The sequence below is a fragment of the Netta rufina genome (genome assembly GCF_964035555.1).
Source record: "Netta rufina genome assembly, chromosome: 16".
Classification (NCBI taxonomy): domain Eukaryota; kingdom Metazoa; phylum Chordata; class Aves; order Anseriformes; family Anatidae; genus Netta; species Netta rufina.
In genome coordinates, this window is record NC_140140.1 from 7,224,964 (window position 1) to 7,247,458 (window position 22,495).

At 43.5% G+C, this 22,495-nt stretch overlaps 2 protein-coding genes across 4 annotated transcripts in view; both read right to left on the minus strand.

The window, feature by feature from the left end:
- LOC311215344 (fer-1-like protein 4) overlaps positions 1-91 on the minus strand; it is a gene marked incomplete at both ends in the record, with an annotated part of 37,091 nt that extends 37,000 nt beyond the window's left edge. Inside the window, one exon of the mRNA XM_084296448.1 lies at positions 13-91. Coding sequence (XP_084152574.1) covers positions 13-91 — 79 coding nt within the window. The remainder of the gene's footprint in view (positions 1-12) is intronic.
- Positions 92-3,942: 3,851 nt separating this feature from the next.
- The window catches only part of CPNE1 (copine 1), a 41,534-nt gene continuing 22,981 nt past the window's right edge, over positions 3,943-22,495 (minus strand). For all 3 annotated transcript variants that reach the window (XM_084296702.1, XM_084296701.1, XM_084296703.1), the window contains 15 exons: positions 19,240-19,368; positions 18,802-18,981; positions 17,953-18,027; positions 17,641-17,712; positions 16,914-16,997; positions 16,338-16,427; positions 12,906-13,004; positions 11,913-11,999; positions 11,752-11,811; positions 11,192-11,325; positions 10,469-10,523; positions 10,339-10,390; positions 7,193-7,326; positions 5,587-5,823; positions 3,943-4,760 (listed from right to left, as the gene is read on the minus strand). In XM_084296702.1, the coding sequence (XP_084152828.1) occupies positions 4,644-4,760; positions 5,587-5,823; positions 7,193-7,326; positions 10,339-10,390; positions 10,469-10,523; positions 11,192-11,325; positions 11,752-11,811; positions 11,913-11,999; positions 12,906-13,004; positions 16,338-16,427; positions 16,914-16,997; positions 17,641-17,712; positions 17,953-18,027; positions 18,802-18,981; positions 19,240-19,368 (1,605 nt within the window). In that variant the 3' untranslated portion in view covers positions 3,943-4,643. The remainder of the gene's footprint in view (positions 4,761-5,586; positions 5,824-7,192; positions 7,327-10,338; positions 10,391-10,468; positions 10,524-11,191; positions 11,326-11,751; positions 11,812-11,912; positions 12,000-12,905; positions 13,005-16,337; positions 16,428-16,913; positions 16,998-17,640; positions 17,713-17,952; positions 18,028-18,801; positions 18,982-19,239; positions 19,369-22,495) is intronic.

The window sequence follows — 22,495 nt, forward strand, 5'->3', positions numbered from 1 at the left end:
CACTGGGCCCACCTCGGAAGCTGAGCTGCACCTGCCGCTCGCCACGGCCTGGCAGGTGGGAGAGCCGCCGGACACCGACACTGAGCGCCATGGAGCCGCCGGCCAGCAGCGCTGCCCCGCTCCTCGGCCTGCTCCCACTCCTCAGCCTGCTCCACCCGCTGTGACTCAGCCCCGGCTCAACCGGCCGGTTCGGCCGTCCCCTCCCTGTCCCTGCTCACAAGGCTGGCACTCGGCAGGCAACGGCTCCCCGCTGTCGCAGAGCCAAGCAGAGGGGAGCACTTGGCCATGGGAGGCTTAGGGGCTTGCTTTGCAGTACCCGGGCCTTGATGGTGTCATCCTTGTGCCCTGCAGCCACACCAACAGCATGGGGAACACGGCCCAGGGAACCCCTGCAATGGGAGGCCATCTCAGCCACGCCTCACAACAGGCACAGTGCCGCAACAGGGACAAGGGCTTCCTCCAAAGCTGGAGGACACCGGCCTCAGTGCACTGCTAGTGGTAAAGCAACATGGTGAGGATGGAGCTCAGATCTGCCCCTGGACAGTCGCCCAGGACCTCTGGAACTGGAGCCGCAGCCCCTCTTGTCCCCCACCCCGATGGCTTCCATAGCACAGATCACAGCTGCAGCAATCAGAACCCTCCACAGGAAACTGGGAGGCTGGGGAATGGGAGCCACCTGGGACAGGTCATGGCCCACCAACCCCTAGTGGCTGCAGTTCCTGCTGCGCTCCCGATTTTTGCCAGGCTCAGCTGCAGCTCACAGCTCACCTGTGCAAGAACTCATAAATTAGAGAAGCTGGAGCCCAGGCACAGGCCAGATCAAAGTAATCATGTTATCATGAGTTCAGCAGGATTTTGCAAATATTTCTTTCTCCTGAGGGTCTCCCACTCAGGACCCTGTGCCAAAACACCTGCCTGCATGCCTGCCATACAGGGCATGTTCCACCGGGTCAGAGCAGCTAATTCAGCTCCACAAACACCAAGTGACTGAATCATGCCTGGGCAATGCTTGGCTGCTCCAGAGCTAGCCCTGCAGCTACCTACTTTATCTTCACCTTATCCAACAGCTTAGTCAAGAACCAGGAAAGAGGTGCTGGTGGCGGTAGAAATGAGACGTGGCAGACAAGGATACTGCTTCGCTGCATGGCAATGAAGCACAGCAGGTGGGTAGTGTCTGGCACCACATCTGGGAACCCAAATAAATGAACTATTCAGTCTAAGGCAGCAGCACAGAAAGCTGAATGCACTGACCCTTTAAGCCAGTTGTGGCTGGAGGGGTAGAGGGGATGTAATTCAGGTTGTTGAAGCAGGCATTCAGACCACCAAAGAGTGTTGCTGACAGACAAACCTGGTACTTGCTCAAAGGAGATCACAAGTCATCTTCTCCTCAGGGAGTTTTGTGTGGCTTCCTTACCCCTTAAGAGCCTGATCTGCACCAGGAGGAAGCTCTGTATGGGCAGCATGGCAAACTCTGACCTGAAGCGTCATGAGTATTATTGCCAGGTGTCCTAGAAGTAAGAGCTCCCTGAGGAGCTCCCACATAAATAGCTTTCCATTTATACAAAGCCCCAAGGCTAAAATACCTTTGGTAACAGGAAGTGCCCACGTGCTTCTCCAATCTATGGCCAAGGCTAGGGTAAGCAGACTTCTGAGGTGTTCTGAAGGTCCTCAGGCCCCAAAAGGCTCTTCATGCAATCACAACTCCAAGCCTGTCACAGGACAGTGAACTACCCTTGTGCCCACAGCAAGATCCTGCTGCTTTTGTCCCTTCAGTGGAGGCTGTGAGAAGGGCCCTGGCCAGCACAGAACATGCGTGATTCTCCAATGGGTATCTCAAAACTAAGAAACACAAATCAAGCACCTCTCTTGATGACAAGGATGCTATACCTACAGCTGAAAGCATAGGCTTTACTAAATTGGAGGTAGGTCTGCAGCTGTTCTTTTTCTCTGGATAGAGCAGCATGCCCAGAAGGAAGCGTAGCCCTTGAAGGGGCAGCTCCTCAGAGTGGGACTCTTGCCTGAAAATAGTCCAAAAGGCAAGGGTGGAATGTCTCTCAAGTCCAGATGCATCATGGAGAATGGGTGGCAGCAGTTCTGGAGAGCAAGGTGCCCCCTGTGCCATACCTCTCAGCTGAATGTAGATTGTCTGCACATCGGAACAACTCGTGAACAAGAGTCCAACAGGACACAGCCTGAAAAAGCTTGAGGAGGACGTAAAACCAAAGAGGGATGTGGAATGGCATGGAGTGCACAGTCACAGGGTGAGAAAAGCACAGCCTCCTGGGGAAGGAAACCTGAGCTCTTATCTGCCTTGAGCAAGTCATGCTGCAAGCCTGCATTCCAGCTACGCCCAGGGCAGCACAAGGCACAAAGCATCCCAGCCTCCAACGGAACTGCCCAGCAGCAGCCTCCACATTGTCTAGAACAGGAGCCCTAGGGAGAGTCAGGAATGAGAGAAACCAGTCAGAACTATGCCATCCTGCTTTAGCAGCTTCCAAGTTTGACCCTCCTGTGGCTTTTTATCTCAGCGTAGAGCCATGCAGCTCTTCTCCTCCTCCAGTGACAGGCTTCCATGTTGTTGCTCATTCACGTTTCAGCCACTTTCCTGCAGGTAAGCAGCACCTCCGACTGCAAAAGGAGGAAGTTCCTCATAACAGTCTCTACCACATCTTTTTTTTTTCCTCTCCCAAACAGGGAAAGTCACCCCTATCATCAAATCCAGCATCTGCAGTCACCTCAGCCAGCTAAGGAACAGATTTTCTAAGCTCCCTTCATAGCCATTGAAGACAAATGGATACTAGGAAGGATTCTTTTTCCTCCTTTTGAGCAGGAACTTATTTAAAAAGGAGAGGCAAAATGCATTTCTCACTATGCATTCTGCTGTCTCAGAGCTCATATTCTGCCTCTAAAGGCTGGAGGAAAGTCACAACATGCTCATAGCTTCTTGCCAAAAAAAGTTAAACTGAAACCAAAGACTATGCAATGCTACTGGTATTACTTGGGCCAAAGGATTGTTGAAATTTCAGAATTACTGCTGTAAGCCTCCTTTAAAGAAAAACATTTTAAAAAGGCAAGAAAAGGCACACACATGTATACACATACTGGACTCAGATTTGCTTGTACACCTAAGAGTGAAGGAGGGCTCTGCCTACAGGTTGTAATAAGCTGAAAACACAAGTAGAGAACCACAGGGCAGTCTCTGAGATGAATTAGCAGTTTTCCTCCCTCTCTTCCATGCTTTTAACATGTTTCAGTTTATGCAGACACTCAACTAGAGAGATTGCTTGCTTTCTCTCAAGAATCTAAGTGCAAGAAAACTGGGTGTTGCAGGCTAGAGGATGGACTGTTTCAGGCGAGACAGTCCAGCTTCCTCTAGAGTGAGGAAGCTGCTGCTGCCTATAGAAACTGGAAGAATACATCGTGGTCAACACAATGTTTGAATGAAAAACTAACATAAGTTTTCTTTGCTGAGTAGTGGTCATAGACCAGCTGCCCTTCAAGCACAAGCTATGAATTAGTTAGCTGGTGAATACAATCCATAATGACTAGTCTAGTTGAAGATACGGATCCACACCACGGTTCTGCTTTCACACATTTGTACCCTACCATTTTCATAGGTTGAATCACCAAGGCAGTCTTCCAATTTCTTCTCACAATTTCCTGGTGTGTGCAGTAGAATAGACAAATTCTTTCGTAATTTCACAGTAAAGAAACAGCTCATCTCTGCAGGACAGGGCTGCAGGATATACATTCAGCAGTCTTAGTGATTAACAGGTAACAAAACTAATGATAGACAACTTGCTCTGCTTTGCAGCTGTTCATGCTCAACCTAGGCTGAACGACCAAGGCTAATACTATAGCAAAGATCTTCCTTAAACCACGCATAAACATTGCTGGAAAACAAAAGAAAAACCCCAGAAATGAAACGAGACCAGACATGCCTGTAAATGACAGCACATTATTTATTTAAGAAAGTGATGACAGATTGTAGTGCAATGACAAGTCCAACTTCCTTTATCTCCACAGAAGCAATTTTTGCTAATACAAAACTGTGATTAAAAAAATAAGATGATTGCAAAGTATAGTAACTGAAATTTAAAAATAAACCTTTACATATAAAAAATATACTGGCACCTTATGAAGGCACAACAGGAACTACCTCAGGCATCTAGCCAACTGACTTTCATACCAACCAATGCAGATGGGTCCCCATTCCCAAGGCAGCCTGACAGAATAAAAAAAAAATTATCAAGGAACATGTACACAGTATCATTACTGTATATATGATTGTCCTAATGAACACTGAAGCAGTGTTGCGTGAGCAGTTCAGTGCACATGCCCACTCTAGCACCAAGCAGCAGGTGGGCCATGCCAAGTATGCATGGTATGATGTATCACTATTTCAAGGCATAAAACCAACAAGGTTTATTTTTCTTTGACAAGAACTGCCAGCAGCTGCATTTCTTCCTTATTTACATTTCTTGCAGTTAGAAACAGGAAAGATCAAAGATACAGAGCATAAGCAGGTAAGAGTATTAGTGTGAATGGTATGACCTTAAGGCACCAAGTGTGCAAGGGAAGAGTGTGAGTGCAGACAGCTCTCTTCACTGCAGTGATACAAATGGCTAGGGTGAGGATGCAATCTACATCTTCTTCGTTTCCGGCAGCTTCACAGGTGGCCACCCCTGCAATTTATAGTATGAAACCAGCTGCTTTGGCACTTCAGCCAGAACCATCTGGGAAAGAGCTTCTCGGGGAGCCTGCAAGGAACAGTGAGAATAAATCAAAGATACTGCAGGGAATGGAATTACCAGCCCAGTGACATACTCTCTTACAGAATTCAGACTGCAGCCCCCACCTGCCAGGCAAGCAAAGTTGAAAAGGCAGCACAATCTGCCTTTCGTCCACGTCTCACTCCCTCTGGTTCAGTCTTGCTGCAGTCTTAGGAGCACTTCCAGTCAGTCTCAAAGAGTACTCTTGCTGAAAATCACTTGTTCCTACCCCAAGCCCAGACTCACACAGCCTTCATATGGCCTTGATCTGGGTGGGACACTGCCCCAGCCACTACCAATTTGTCTTATTTTGGGTTTCCATTTAACTCCATTCTTCAACCTCATTCACTGTGTAACATGCATGAACACTAGTTTCCCATCAGAAAAAGCAGGGAGGAGCTGAAGAATGATAGGACTGCTTTCAATAGCAGGAAAGATTCCATCTCAGCTTAAATTTCTCATGGGACTCAACAACAGAGACCGAGACAAAACAATCTCACTTCCTTGACTAAATACTTGCATCCCAGGAGAGAAAACACCTCCTTTACTCCTTGTAACACTGCGATAGCCAAGAGATAGTAACGATACAATGAGAACTCTCTAAGAAAAGCTGCAATAGAGTTATGAGGCACACAGTTTTGAATCCAGAAGCACGTATATCTCAACTCTCACAAGAAACAGTTTGGACGGTGCTTTACCATACACTTTGGTGCCTGCAACATTAATAAGCTGCCTAGACACATGCTAATTTTTTGGATGTAATAACTGCACATATGCTACAAGCAGAATTCACACAAAGTTAAAAACAACTTACATTTTTGAACTGCTGGAAAGGCACAAACTGAACAATGTCCCGTGCAGCTGGCTCTCCTGTTAGGGATTTCAGTATGCCATTGTCCCCATCAAGAAACTCCATTGCTTTGAAATCAGCTTTACCAACTCCAACAATAATGATAGACATCGGCAGCTTAGATGCATTAACAATTGCTTGCCTGGTTTGATCCAGATCAGTGATCTCTCCATCTGTGATGATCAGCAAGATAAAATATTGCTAAAAAAAAAAAAAAAAATACTCAGTTAGGGAGTTCAGCACCAAAGCTCACATAACTGAAAGCAAATGAAGCAATTTCTTATTCTAAAAAAGCAAGCAGATTGTGCAGTGGATAAGACAAGAACAGAACGTTAAACGAACTTTTGTTTATTCCCATTTTTTTCTTATGCAAACCACCTTTCCTTGTGCTTTTCAGGGGAATCCTCTGCATTAGATAAAAGATACAGGATTACATTCAATTTATAAAAAACAATTACACCAGTTGCCAGAATATACTAGCAATGACCAAAGTAATCCTAAATCAACAAAGGTGCATAAATAACTCACTGATGGGTGCTGCTTTATTCACTGACATCTCAAAAAGGATAAAATACATTATTCAATATCTGTTTGTAATTCAAAAAAACTTTTTTTTAGTTATCAGTAATTTAAATAAGTATTAGAAATCTGAACATACAGCGGTGACAAATGTCACGACATGATGACACTCGAAATGACAGAAGGGGAAGAACACAGGAGCTTAAGAAAAATAGGAAGATTTCCCCCAATTGTTTGAATAGCTAAAAAACACCCTCAAAAATATAACAAGTGGCTCTCCCTAGACCAAGCACCCCACAGTGTGGGAAATTAATTTGATGTATGCACAAACTTATGTAGAACTCAAAATCCTTCTACAGCTAAGACCATAAAGTATCAGAGTGAACATCAAAATTCCTTCTAATTGGGTGGTCAAAAATGGAATCAGTTAAATACATCAGGAAATACGATCCCTTCATCCTTAAGTACAATAAAGTTTTAAGATATGGAGTTGAATTTTAACAGCAGTCTTGGCCATGCAAGCACACAAATGAGACATGCAATGCAACTGCAGACGTAGTATGGGTGTTCTGCAACACGGTTAGCATATTGATTTGCCAATTCTCACACTACTTTGGTAGTTTGGCCCTTTAGGTATTTTGATTCTGCATGCAAACATGGTGGGACAAATAGTCAAGCTCTCTGACATTTCTTAGGTGGTCTTTGTATACATGCTCAAGTGAAACATTGTTTGGAATAAAATACACAGGGCCCCTTTATATTGTGTGCTCTCCCTACAGGTGATGGAGTCTGGCGAGAGAGGTTAGGGTGAGGCAACTGCTGACAAAGTCCAATTGGTCTAAAAGCCAACACGGGACCCCTGCATACTTCACTGGTACAGGTTCACATATGAACCAAGGGAGTAGCAACAACTTCTTTGGAAGCTGGTAAGACAAGACCAAACTTGAGATCCTGAGGAAGAAGAATGCATCACTTTACCATACAATTCTATCCCACCATGAACACAGGAAACAGAAACATCATCCATTTGCAGGAAACGACACGGACTCACAGAAGCAGTTCCTTGTTGCGCTGAGTGTGCAGCAAACCTTGCCACATGGTTTATAATGGGAGAGAAGTTGGTTGGCCCATAGAGTCGTATCTGAGGAAGGATCTGGCGATAGGCATCAACTATTCCTTGGATCCCTGTAACACAAGGAATGCAAGCTGCCAAAAGAGCCTCACAATTTCTCCAGTAATTATTCTATAAGCATTACTGAATAGTGAAGCAAAATGATAATCACTCACACATAGCTGTGAACTCCTAAAGGACAAATAAACAGCAGGATAGCAGCAAATATACAAAGCAAAGGTCTAAAACCAATGGACATCTGCAGAGACAAGATTTCCAGATTTCTTCACCATTCTGTATTCTTTACATTATTCTTTATGCTTCCAACATAATAACGTTCATGGAAGTTGATGGAAAAATAATCTAGTGAAGGCATGCTTATGACCTTGTCCTTTCTACTCTGTCATCCAGTTTCTCTTGTTTAATTGATTACTATCTAATTAGACAACAAGGTCAGAAACTCTCTGGAATAGTTAACTGCTTATTTTTCTCTTGTGCACACTGACACCTGGATTTAAACATTTCTGTAAGATAAACCTCTAAGGATTTTCCCCTGCAAGAAGCTTTTCTTGTTTTATTTTTTTTTTCCTATAAATGTGATCTTAAATGGTATATTTTCTTGTGGAGAGCAATTTAGATGGATCCCTATATTAACTTGTATTTATGTACTTTCATTTACTGATGCTGCTCACCTTGTCCACCACATGTGTTTTAGTGCTTTACCTCTGAACTACTGCACAGGAACCATCACAGAGCAAAGGCACAGATTCCAGTGAAGCAGACAACACAGAACTGATGAAGGAAACACTTGGATTTTAACACCAGTTCTCAGATTCCATTCTTTCTTGGCCTTAGACCGGAGAGAAAAACTAAACTGGGGAAAAAATGTTCATTCAAGAAAAATTCTGCGCCACTCCATGCTGAGAGAGTCCTTAATCCTAGGAGTTCTTAACCTGGCTTACAGACCAGCCATTGAGATTAGCTGAAACAACTACTGCAAAAGATGGCTTTAAGGAAAATAATATTTTGAGACAACCCTTTAAAAGATAACATTCAAACATACTCACATTGCTGAAGAAGTAACCACAATCTCTAACAGACTTAGCAGATGGTTGCTTTGAAAGTGTGACTAACAGACACATTGCTGATCTGAATTCACTACCACCTCTAACATAACAAAAGTAACCAAGTTGCAGCAACAAAAATTTCCGCACAGACTGACAGAATAACAGAATGGTTAAGTTGGAAGGGACCTCTGGACATCATCTGGTCTAACCCGCTGTGCTCAAGCAGGGACACCCAGAGCAGATTGCCCAACAACCACGTCCGGCTTGTTTCTGAAGATCTCCAAGAAAGGAGATTCCTTGGCCTCTCTGGGGAACCTGTTCCGTTTCTCAGTCACCCACACAGCCCAGAAATGATTCCTTATGTTTAGAACCTCCTGTGTTCCAGTTTGTGCCCATTGCATCTTGTCCTGTCCTTGAGTACCACTGAAAAGAGCCTGGCTCCATCCCCTTTGCACCCTGTGAGATCCCCCTAACCCCTCTCTTCTCCAGCCTGAACTGTCTCAGCTCTCTCAATCATAGAATTATAGAATATCCTGTGGCAAGTTTTTCATAGTGGTAGGCTGCAGGGATGGCCTCTCTGGGAAGAATCCAGAAGCTGCTCCATGTTAGATAATGGCCAGTTTCAGCTGACCCCAAAGGGACCCACCACTGCCCAGAGCCAAGCCAACAAGTGATGTTGCTTGTGCTTCTTGGAAAGCAGATTTAAGAAAGGGAAAAAAAAAAGAAAAAAGAAAAAAGAAAAAAAAAAAAAACACAAACTGCTGAGAGAGCGAGGAATGAGAAAGAGTAGATATCAAGGTCAGTGAAGGAGGTGCTCCAGGTGAAGGAGCTGAAGTTCCCCTGCAGCCTGTGGAGAGGCTTGCACACAGCGCTCAAGGTGAGGCCACACCAGCACAGAGTGTCTGGTTGGCAGCACTGTGCTTGATGCACCCCAGGACACATTTGGCCCTCTGGGCTGCCAGGGCACGTTGCTGGCTCATATTTAACTTGCCATCAACCAGAACCCCCAGATTCCTTTCCGTCCAGCCTCCTGTCCCCTACATACAGCCAGAGCTACCCCCTTCTAGGTGCAGAATCTGGCACTGGCTGTAGGTAAACTTAATGTGCTTGGTGATTGCCCAGCCCCCTCATTAGTCAAGATCTCTATGTGAGGCCCCTCTGCCCTCGACAGAGTCAACAGATCCTCCCAATTTACTATCATCTGCAAACTTACTCAAAACACTTTCTAGTCCTATGTCCAAGTAATTTATGAAAACGTTAAAGAGAACTGACCCTAAAATGGAGTCCTGGGGAACCCCACTAGTGACTGACCACAAGCCTGATGTAACCCTTTTTATTATAAGCCTTTGAGCCCAACCTGCAAACCAATTGTTCACCCATCATATTATATTTTTATCTATCTGCATGCTGGACACTTTGTCCAGAAAGATATTGTGAGAAGCAGCATTGAAAGCTGTACTGAAATCCAAAAAAGATTGCATCAACAATTCCCATGGTCAACTAGATGGGTGACCTTTTCAATAAAAGGAAATTAAGTAGGACCTTTCCCTCGTGAATCCATGTTAGCTATGATTAATGACCACATTGTCCTTCAGATGTTTTTCAATAACTTCCAGAATAATTTTCGCTATAATTTTACCAGACACTGAGACTGGCAGCCCTGTAATTACCAGGGTCTTCTTTCTTGCCCTTCTTGAAAATTGGAACATTTGCCAGTCGACTGAGACCTCTCCAGATTCCCAAGACCATTGAAAAATAACGGAGAGAAGCCTAGCAATGACATCAGCCAGCTCTCTTGGTACACTGGGATGAATCCCATCAGGTCCCAATCACTGAAGCTTATGCAGACCACACAGAAATCTGCATCAACGCAATTTCACTCTTGTCACCATCCAGGTAAGAGTACATGTAGTTTGCTGCATGTCTTCATGCTACATATGCTTTTCACCAGTTGTGAAAGAAATGCAACACTTAAAATCAATCCCTGTCAGTGAAATATTAATAAAAAGGTGTCCTCACCTTGACAATAAGGGTTGCTGGGATTGAAGTTCAAAGCAAACTCATGAGACACCTAGAAATAGGGATGTTACAATCAGTTACAGAATACAGAGATGAACAGAGCAACTGCATAGTGTTGTGAAGGCCTTACCTCCCAGCTAGGAGGAACCTGAGCTCCAAATCCAAATGCAGGAAACAGCTTGTCCCTAGGGAGAAAGGGTAACAAGAAGAATTGTGAAACAGCAATTCTTTAATACTTCATTATTCTGTTTTATTCCCAGAAAACTGTTGGAGACCAAGGTTCAATTCCTGCCCTGAGGAATGGGTACGCCACCTAGCTTCCCATGGCCAGTAGCCAGCTACCCAAGTGTTTCAGGCAGGGACCTGACAGATTCAGAATTTGTTTCAATGCAGCATCCTACAGGACTCTTGGCAGATTTCAGAGTAGCAAGAGAGAAGCCAACCCAGTCACAGCTTGGCTGAAGGACAGAGCAGGCTGAACATGTTCCCAATGAATTAAACAAGAGACTTGTGTTTGAAATGCACCATCAGCAATAAAGGATTAGCAATGAGCTAAAGCAGCATTCTAGAGTAACCCAGGCCATAAAAGGGCAGATATGGGAAGACAAATCAAGCAAACACTCTGAATTAAGCAGTGCTGCCATTGCCTTTCCTGGCAATGCCAGAAGCAGGAGGAAGCAGCAGCAGCACCTGTGGGGATCTTCCAAGGAAAGGCAGCATCTCAGTCACCCAAATGCTACAGCTCTGGAATGAGCTATCAGCCTTGATCAATGACACCCGCTGTGACACATTGTGTGTCATTTAATACACATTTTCATGTGGTGACTAGATCAATCAAGAGCCTCTTACATACGTGTCATAATCCTGGACTACACTTCCCACGCTCCAGATGGCAATCAGGTACTCATTTATCCCATCTGGGCTAATGTAGTGAAGAGAATCTGGTGACTTGGGATCGCCATTGGAGCCAGTGAAGTCTATGCCCACCTAATCAGTTCAGAAGACGATAACACAGGTCACTGAAGCATCACCATAAGCAATTAAGAACCAACCATAACCAAAAACAGAGGGCTAGGCTAGCTCCACACTGCTCCCTTCCTCCCAGGCACAAAGTCCATACAGGAACGGGCAAACAAGCCTGCACACCTTTTCAGACAGGGTCACATGCATGTCTAAGGAGTAGTAGTCCTTTCCACTGACAGACTGAGAACTGATTTCTCAAAAGAAGCATAAGAAACTCAGGATCCATTAAATTTGCTACTTAATAGCAAAAAGTCAAAATTTACAGTTACTTCTTTTTGGCAGTCTTCATCACTTCCTAAGAAAACACACACTGCAAACTGAAGTACTAACCACAACTCCGTTGCCCTTGTCTTAGCATCTACCAAGATGTGCAGCGGGGAAACAACTCACCGTAAAATTAATCTGGCAGCCTCCCATGATGTAGTCCAGGAATGAATAATCTGTTTCAATCTAGAGAAACAGACAGACAGCGTTACACCTCCTCCCCACAAAAACAGATTTCTTTACAATGAGAACATAAAAAAGCCAAACGATGACAATAATCTTCCTACCTTGCAGGATTTTATCCTAATAATGCCAGAGTTTTTGTAGCTCTTCTTCTTCTGTTTCTTCTCAGGATGAATGCATTCATATTCCACCTACAGAAGCAAACATTCAAGAAGCAAGTAATAGAACACCTGCATTTCCAGCAGTGCAAACTATTGAAACAGAACAGTGTCAGACATTACGCAATTTCAGAGTTATCCAGCAATATTCTGAGACTTCATTTTAAAAAGGTTTGTGATTACTGTGGCTGTTATTTGACAAGTTAAATTGATGTTTTTGCTACCATCATTAGGCAAAGCACATACGTCAAGACTTCAAGAAAGTCCCTCTTTGGGACATGACTGTTAGTCTGTGCAGAATCATTGAACAGTCATTGTAACAGAGGACAAAAATGTCTGTCACAAATGCAAGCGTTTCTCTTAACATAATCACATTCTTTATCAGTTAAGGGAAAGGAATGAACACAAACAGATGAGGAGAAGGCAAAGCAGGCAGAGGGAGGGAAGGAGGCCAAAAACCCTAGGTCACAGGTTCTCAATGGCAGACCCTTGGAAACACCATTTCTCTCCTCTAGCTGAAAAAGCAACCAGAGTGCTAGTAAGGGCAACCAGCTCAGGCACAAACGTTACCTGAGAGGAGTCCTACCTCTACGCTCTTCTGTTACAGCATTAACAAGAAGCTCTTTTGTTTCCACTTGGCTCAGCAGAGACAAAAGCACAAAGAATTGCTGGCAAGAAATGGCACATGGCCAGCAGACAATGGGCTCAAGGATGTCTGTAGGAACAGGAGGGCTAACAGTACCCAAGAAAAACAGTAGTATCCTCCCCTTGTCATTTTTTTTTTTCCCCCCAGATACTGGCTTAGTAATACAAAGATACAAACAAAAAAAAAAAAATCACTTTTGCAGACAAAACCTAAAAATCTCTTAGAGATCAGTACTAAAAAGGGTTTGTGAAAGACTGAAATATGGACTTAATTGAGGAACTAAGAAAGCTCACCGGAGAGCCGTCACCTGCTTTCTGCAGCTGAGCCAGGTTAGTTTCAAAAATGCCTATCAAGTCATGTGACCCGTCACTATCATGATCTGCACACTGTACCTGGAAGAGAAGAGACAGCAAGCAATGGGCAAGTGTACTGCATTAGGGAGAATGACAGCTGCTCACCACAGAATCCCCCTGCTTCCAACAGCTTTGCACTGATGGTAGTATATTCCCCCATCAAATCTGAACTGGTCTTGTCATCCGTATCACTAACTGAAATCTCACAGTAAAAAGAGACACACAGCATGAATTTCAGTTAGAAGTAGAGAATGCAAAAAATACAACATATTTAAAAATAAAACTGGTAACAACTATGGCTTAGAACAAAACCAGTACAATGTACATTGGCAACAGCTCCCCAGCCAATCAACAACTACAGAAGCATTTAGAACGTGCATGATACACGGTACAGCAGGACATAAATCCAGAAACAGTCAATCAAGAAAAAGTTTGTGGACAGCTACTTTCCCCCCTGCTGAAGTTCACGTACTACCCCGACTCAAAAGCTCGCTATGAGGTCTGCTTTTATTAGGCAAGGAACTGGTGTTGCCTCAGTGAAAAATAGTAACAGCTTTCTCCTCAGGACAATGGGACAAGACAAACCTACAAATGACACATAGATAAGGAAGTCGCATCGAATAGCTACATCACTAATCTTGAGGACAGGTTTCTTTGGAGGTTTCCTACTGCCTTCAATCCCCAAGGGATTTTCCATTAGTTTCAGTGGGAAATCTGTACAAAAAGCTGGATGAATTGTGGTCTAACCTAGCCAAATTGGAAGCACCATGCCATCCTTCAGTCTCTCCAATAGGAAAACAAGATCACTTTAGAGATTGGGCCCTATGTTTCTACCCCTTCATCTTTCCCAACCCACCACTGCTCCATTCCTCTCTTCTGCATGCTTCACTATGAAGCAACCTCCAGGCTCCTCCATGAACCCCACTCTGCCTCTCTCAACAACTCTAACGTTTAAAACATCATTCAGAAGTGATTTGACCATGTGAGGGAGGTTGCTCAAGGGGGCCATCATGCAGAGGTACAGACTGGGGGTGTCCTTGGTGCTAATAAAGCCAAGACATGGCTGCAGAGAATTTCAGCTGCTGCCACCTCTACGCACCTCCCTTTTTCCTCCTGCTTGCTCTTGTCCACGCCAAAAATACATATTTAGGACCCGTTCCTGTTATCAATTCACAGCATGATATAGCTTAAAATAAACCTCCTTTTGCAAGGGTTTTCTAAAATGGGCTTAGATTCACAGCATGTAGTCTGAAGAGTGGTGCTGCTACAAACAACACATGGAAGATGCGACGTAGGACCAAGTACCTGAAGCTGCCAGTAACTGCTTTCTGAAACAAGGCCTGACCTCAGGGGTCAGCTAGCAATACTGCAAGATACTGTATGCAATTATTCTCAACTGAACAATGCAATATTCATTAAGAACCATGGAATATACTCAGTGGGTCAAAGACCCCCTTCAATCTACGAGAAAAATTTCCAACATTCACAGAAAATGGATTCGCCTTTATGCACATGCCATCAAATGCATGGACTGGAAGGGAGTTTTGTTTGTTTAAATCTTACGTTTACTATTTCTATTTAAACAATTATGGGGGAGAAAAACTGCTTTTATTTGCCCTTTTTCTTAAAGAAACTGTAAGAAGATTACATTGTGTCAAAAACCTGAGCTGTTCTTTAGCAGGGAACAAAAACAACATGACTGCATCACAACAAAGAAAGAATTACCAAAATATTAGGCAGCATTGTTAATTTGACCTAAAGATTTATGTTTACAGACGCACATTTAGTGCACGTTTCCCACTACAGAAGTATCATGCGTTGCTAGCAAAGCTAATGTTTATGAGACACAACAAACTGACTTATGCACATGCACGGACATTTCCATTATGTTGAAGTACAAGGACTTCTCCATTCAGCAATCATTTTTCTACACGTAACTGTTCCAAAAAAAATCTTAGGAAGCCTCAAACAAGAGATTCAGAGCATCACATACCAAATGAAAAACACATCTCCAGTGCAATGTTACATTCCTTAGTGCTACTGTTCCCACCTGTCTCAAGTCCCTTTTACGATCAACTTCCATAATCCGTAGGGAAAAAAGGAAAATTTAATCCTTTTTCTCTGATGCATTGTGAAACTTAGTATGTTATTTGCACATGCATCACCAATTTTATCTGAAAGGAACTAACAGCAAAAATCTTAAATTAAATTTTTTTAGAACAGCTTTTCAAAGTGAATCCCAAAGCACAGAAAGTTTTCAAAAAAAAGGAATTTAGACTGTAGTAACTTGAACTTCAGTAATATGATGTCTAAATTATGCCATGTCACGTCAGTTTTGACAAGGTAACATACATCTCTTTGCCACTTCCTTTCCACATTTATTTCAGAACTTTTGGACCAAGACTTCTTTCTGACCTAAGACTGTTGACTCCTCTAGAGCAAAAGCTCACAACCGCCACTGAGAACACTGTCACATATTCAACAAACTCAGCAGATTTGAACATCTATTTCCAGGTTAATAATCTCAGTAATTCTTTCCATCTCTCATGCTGCACAAATTAAAATGTTAGCATGCATTGCTTTCTGTTAAACCTTTCAAATCAAACTTCTAGCATGAGGTTTCTTCACAAACAGGGTGAGGCAGGAAAATTCTGCAAACGGAAAGTGTTTAGGAGTTAGATAAACAGAGACTATACTCAACATAAGACTAGTTATGGCTTTAAATGCCTTTGTATTATCAGTGTATTGCTTAGAACAGAAATTGAATTAATTTCCTAACAGATTATTTTTGTAGAAACTTGTAGAAAGTTGTAATTGGTCAGCTACCACCTCCATAATTCAGGACCAGAGAACATTAATCATCATATGCAAGACTACAAGGAACTTCATTTCTGACTCAAAACCAAATTTCTTGTTCAAACATCAAGAAAAACAGCTGTGATAAGCCCACCATTCTTATGAATGGACAAAGCTGTTAGCTGCCCACTCTGTCAGTATCCTAATAAATTCAAGTTTATCAAGTACAAGTCTCACAGTTTTTACTTAGTGTTAGAAAGCCACAATTAAACAGAAAGTCCCCAACCTGAAATGCTAGCCAGAATAGCCACATAATCATTTATAATTCTTATGACGATGAATCATTAGGAAGAATGTCACTTCTGCATTCCCTAACTTCTCAATTTGACAACTCACAATGTTTTAGGACAGACTTCATACTTAATAGACATATAATCACTTATGTGCCATACTCTTATTATTCCAGAAGGGCAATCTAAAATTTTAAATATGACTAGACAACCTGATTACTCATAGTTAAGATAGCAACAGATTGGGTTTCTTACAACAACAAATTTGAAATTCTGAAGGCTATACCTTGATAGGTTTATTAAAATCAGCACCACAGAAGGTCTGCAAGGGAACACTGAACTTCCTCCAGCATGGATTTAAGTTGTTCTTAATCACCTTAAAAAAAACGACAGCATAATATCACGTGAGGGATGCAGTATGCAAGTTACTAAGAAACATATCATGAGAGTTCTGTACTTCTGTGGGGCTATCTGAACAGCCCCAGTCAGTTCCACCTTGACAATGTATGGAACACCAAGCAAAAAGTTCTATTAAAAATAGAAGATAGAAATACAAAGTAGGGTTCAATTGTAGAGCCACGCCAATCATCGCCACTGAAAGGCGGAAGAGTCCTACCACTCTTCTTCTCCCCTGGTGCACGGTTGGACTCTTCACCAACCCAGCTTAACCCACTGACCAGGCAGCAAATTAACCATTTTCTGCCAGGTCAGTGAGCCAAATCCCTTTTTTTTTGGGTACATTACAAATTTCATCACAGAACTGGTGCACAGCATGACCAGCAGCAACACATTCCTGGTTTTGGTAGGAGCTAGCTGTCAGATCAACTCAACACTAAGAAACACATCAGTGTAGAAATACTACCTCTGATCTGTACACCAACTGCCACATTCCAGCATCACCCTGCTTGTACAGCTCCAAAAATGGATCCGATTTACCTAGGAAATCCTGCAAACAAAACCCCGACAGAACTCATCAGACTCCTGTGTTTTACTCAAATGAGAGAACAGCTAGCTCATCAGTACGTAACATTTCAAACAAACCACAGTCAAACAAGCTATACATTTGTTTTCCTCTTTCATTTTGTTTTTCTCTTTTAAACTGCAGCACTTTCAAAGCCATCATAATACATCATCTCTGATTCCAAGACTGTGCTTCCTCAGAGTATTTTGTTACTGTGAATTGTGCCATTCTGCTTGGCTTAAAATAACATCAAGGTAGCACGTCTGAATTTCCACCTCTTCTGCTTTAGTATCATTACAGAAAACCCAGTTTACTGCACAGTTACAACAATCTAGACAATCATTTAATATACTAACACATACATTATTCCAAAACCAAAATAATCCTCCAGAACCAAAACCTGGTGGTTGAAATTCGCATCTAAGACTGTATTTTTCAGCATGTTGTTATGTCTCTAGTTCACTTCATTATCAGTAACAAAACACAGCAAGCCTTTCTTACACAAGGATTACAGAGCTTAGTTGAAGGTTTACAACACAGTGAGACTGACTATTTTTACAGTTACTGCCTTTTTACTAGCAAAACCTACAGAAGCATGAAGTATCATTAAAAATAAATCAATCAATACCTTCTTGTCCAAGTTTCGGGCTTCAATTTCTAAATAGACAACCCTGGTATCTTTAATCTCCTCTGCTGAAATCTGTGCCAAAGGAAAAAAAATATAAACATATATACATATACACACACACAAACACACCCTACAGAGTTTTGCTTATGCTTTGTGCTTGAAGAAACTCTGTGTATGGTTACAAATGCATACCTTTCCTGTACGCATGCAGAATTTGAAATTAGACAAGCAAAACCAGAAACGTTACTTTGTCCCAGACCACATACCAAAGAATAAGAAGACATTTTTTCCACACACAACCAGGTCATTTACCGTTATGGTGCCTTTTCCTGCTGGCTTTCCCTCCTTCAGTTCCAGAGGTCGAGTGAACACTGAGCTGGACACAACCTGAGGTTAAAAGACAGATACTATAAACATCAAGGTAGACAAAAAACAAAGAATTATTCTTTAGGATGAATTTTTTAAAACTCTCCTTAAAAAGCTCTAAAGGGTTTAAGTCCATTTCCTGCAGTGACAAATACCAGTTTGTGCTTCTGAAATGGTTAAGCAGTCTTAACATTTTCCCTCCCTATCCACAAAGTAATATCCGCTAGTATATCTCAAACTTTATATTAGCCTCCTATTATTGCTTCCCCCAAGATATTTACGTTACAAGTAATCAAACAGCTGCTGAAAATCAGAAAAAGACTATTTAGCTAATCAAGTCTTTCTTTAATATCTCAAATACCACCTTTCTTCTCCTACCCAACAATACAAACTCCTCTTCAGGAATCAACTGCAGAATCTCAGACAGTCTTACTTCCCTGAATTTATGGTCTGACGATCTTTTTGTGCAAAGGAAATCAAAAAGGCTCTGTTAGAGTTCTCCAGGCTCCACGCCTTCCTCATTCCCAATCTCCCATTAGCGCTACAATTGCTTCTTACGTTCCATAATGACTGGTAAACCATGCACATCTAACCTTCGCTTTGCACTCAACGTGATTTCTCTAACTACATTCAGCAGGGACACAAACTAACATGCTAAATAAGCGTAAGGAACAAGATGTTTTGAAACGTGAATGTGGCAAAGCCTTTCATAAGCCAGCCTTGCTTCCCGTTTTTCACAACAAACCCGGTGCTTGCTGCTACATTATACATCACTTCATGTGTTCCCCTGCATACCTGTCCCAGCGTGCACTCGATCCCTCCAAGGTAGTCATCATCGTTTAGATCAGGGGACTTGTTATCGATGTCATACACACCGAATTTCAACTTCTGCACTTTCTCAAAGTAGTAGTCGACAACCAGCTTCTTTGAAAACTCGGGGTTTTGGCAATTCTTTATCCTCTCCGTGCGATCTAACTGTACGAACACAGAAACAAAGTTGAAGAAAAAAGGCAAAAAAAAACAGCAAGAGGCCAGGAATACAGCGCGCTCTGAGCACAGAAAGGACAGCACGTGCCGGAGCAGCCAAACCACGGCCCCGCCGCACCTCCAGGCGAGCACACGAGCAGCGAACGAAGCCAACAGCAGCGGGACCCCGACGCCCCCACCCCACGAGCCCCGGGAACGCCGAGCGCGGACCCGACCGCACCGCGGAGGGCGCTGCCGCCGCCGTACCTCAGCCCACTGGCGGCCGCCCACGTCCTGCAGCAGGACGCAGAGGGGATCCGACTTGGAGCCGACGTCCCGGTCGAGGAGGCGCTGGCAGGACACGGACAGCTCCACCCTGCTCACGCACTGCGCCATCTGCGGGCAGAAGCGCAGAAAGGGTCAGGCCCGGCGGCCGCTCCCGACCCCGCAAGGTGCTCGCGGCGGTGGCGGCGCGGCCCCGGGCGGTTCCGCCCCGCGGTGGGGCCGGGCCGCCACCCTCAGCCCGCCCGGGGCTCCGAGCCGCCAGCCCGGCCGCGGGTCCCTCGCCGGGAAGGGCCGGCTGCCGGCCCCCGTCCCAGCAAGATGGAGGCGCCTCTGCCCGCGCCGCAGCGCCCGGGCCGGGCTCCGCTCCCTCCTCCCCCGCGGGCCGAGCTCTGCCTCGTCCCCTGCTTTAGGGCTCCCGCTGCCCACAGGGACGCGGCTACGGCGGTGCCAGCTCCGGGCAGAAAGGGGCCAGGGAGGACTCGGGGCCGCTCCGCGATTCTCAGGCCTTGAGCTTTCGCTATGGGGGGCGGGTGTAAAACGACGGCACTTTTTTGCCCTTTGAAGGGGGCAGCTGGTGGTTCAGTATGGCAGTTGCTGAAGCTCCTGCTCTGCCTGTGCAGCCACTCCCCCCTCAGCCTCCCCCTTGCTCGCACAGTGACAGGAAATCTGCTCGGGGAGGCTCCTGCACGCAGCACAGAAGCCGCAGAAGCAAAAAGGCCCAAGAGCAGGGCGGCTGGACAACCCCCCAGCGGGCAAGCTCTGCCTCGGGTCCTGTCCTTACATGCTACAAAGCCCCCTTTCTTCGGGTGCTGCCTTCACAAAAACAGAAGTGATAGTTTTATTGCATTTCAGATTACAGCCAGTTCTGCTGAAGGAACAACTACAATCATGAAAACTGAAAATAAGCCTTCCAGTAGCAAATAAAATATTGTGCTGCTTGAAAGTTCTAAGAAATGCTTTAAAGTGTGATTTTTTCCATAGAGAAGCTACTTGAGCAAGGTAGATTTGTTTGGCCTTTCTGGTATTTGCCTATCCACATAGCTTTCTCGTACTTGCACGGTGTAAATATTAATTATCTCAATAAAGAGATGAAGTTTTATTAGACACCTTTTGATCCCCTTAGTGCAACCACTCAGCCCTCCCAATCTGCAATCTCCCCAGACAGATGTTACCCACGTCACTTAATACACTACAGCTGTAGTGATTGCAGCAGGACAAACAGTGCTGAATAAGAATTAGCAAAGCTTTAGACAAAGAGGATAACTGTTCATCTTTCTAAGGTCATCATCATCTGCTTTAACCCCAGTATCAAAGAGGCTAATGTGAAGTAGTCTGCACTGTTCAAACGACTAGTTAGAACCCTCTGTCTTCCACTTCAGCTTCATCCAACCTCAAATAAGATTCACAAAAAACCACCATCATCTTTAATACCACATTTCTCCTAAAAATCACAACAGTTACAGGTATCAGTTTTTCATTACCTACACGTGTTGTTCCACCAGACCAGCTAACTTCACACAAAGTCTCACCTCTGCATAGCCTGCAGTTCTACAAACAGCCATACACATCCACATGACATTGTTTGACAACAAAGATCAGGACAGCTAGCCTTGGCTTCAGGGCCAACATTTCTCCTCTTTATTTTCCGTATTGCAACAGACTTCTGTACCATCATGTAACCACTTTCCCTCCCCTGTACAGCACAAAGTGATCAGGAATCAAGTTGAAAATGTCAAAGAAATGTCTCCCCAAAATCTTCTGGCATCTCCGGACAACAGCCATCCCTTCCCAGAAGGGAACATTACTATAGGTCTGAATTTGCATGTAGAATGAGTCCCTAACCATTTGTTCAACGCCATGTTACAGAGACACTGATGAGGAAAGTTGAGAGCTTGCACTAGGAACCGTTAAACCACACAAGAAAGCCAGAAGGTAAAGTGAAGCACCAGTCTTCACAATCACCTCCCACATGCTACCTGAATCTCTTCTCACATCTGTAGTAGTGAAACCATGAAATTACTCCACTGTCTCAAGGAACTGTCTTTCAGTACACCACACACAGATAAGTCTTTTTCTGCTATTCTAGATTTTAAAACATAAGAAATCCCTTGCAACACAGCCCAGATGGATTGTTTCTGTAGTTAGACCAGAAAGGATCCTTTCCAATTACATCTTCCTGTTCTATTTGGTGACTGCAGGGCACCAGGTGATGCACCCTTACGAAAAGAGGAGAGGTAGCTCCTCAGCAGATTGAGATAAAATACTCACGTTTCATTTGAAAGTATCAGTTTGAATCTTTGCCAGCATTTGTTTATATGTTGCTGCCTACAGACATCCTTCAAAAGCCCACACTAAGCTTTTTTTTTTTTTTTTTTTTTTTTTTTTACTTCACAGCTTTTCAAATACACTGTATGGTGTTCTCCAGTTCTAATCCATTCCTTTAGAAAGTAAAGCAGAAAAATCCTGATCATGAACTACTCTACGTATCTCAGCAGAAAGAGGAAAAAGTAGGTGATCTGTCAAGACAGTTTATTTCAGTCAAGCCTGAAGATCTGCCTGGCCTCTCTCTAGGTGAACTTGGGTTTTGTTTGTTCTAGTTTTATTAATAGCCTTACTTTTATTCCCTGATGTGCATTCAAAGAACCAAACAATCTCATTTACCTCGAAGATTCAAGTCAACAATTGCAAAAATAAATTTCACGTTGTCTGAGTTTTCATAAAGCACACGTTTATGTATCCATTCATACACAATATATTTAGCTTGCAGAATTCCAGTAATTCATCTTTAATGACAGAATATTGTTTACATTTGTTGTGACAATCAAAAAAAATCCTTTTTTCAACAGTTCCAGAAACTCTGAAATGCGTTGATTTCTTATTTTCACCTCACAACAACCCTAGATGACTAATATTGATGTCTTATTTGAAACTTCTGGTTTCAAGAAGTTCAAAGACAAAGGATATTCCCAAAATGAAAACAGCCAATAAAGCAAACTGGTTTTCATAAAAGTATTAAAACACATCCAACTTAGAAAGTATTTATTAGAAAATGATCCTTAATAGCTTGCAACAACAATTTATCAAACAACTTACTTGCCACAGGCAAATTAAGGTACAGCATGATCTGGGAATCACAGCGCTATTCTAGCTGCACAAATTCAGAGTTCGCCAAGTAAAAATTAACTCCAAACAGATATATTCAAATTCTGTTTAGAATATATAAAACAGAGCCAGTGGA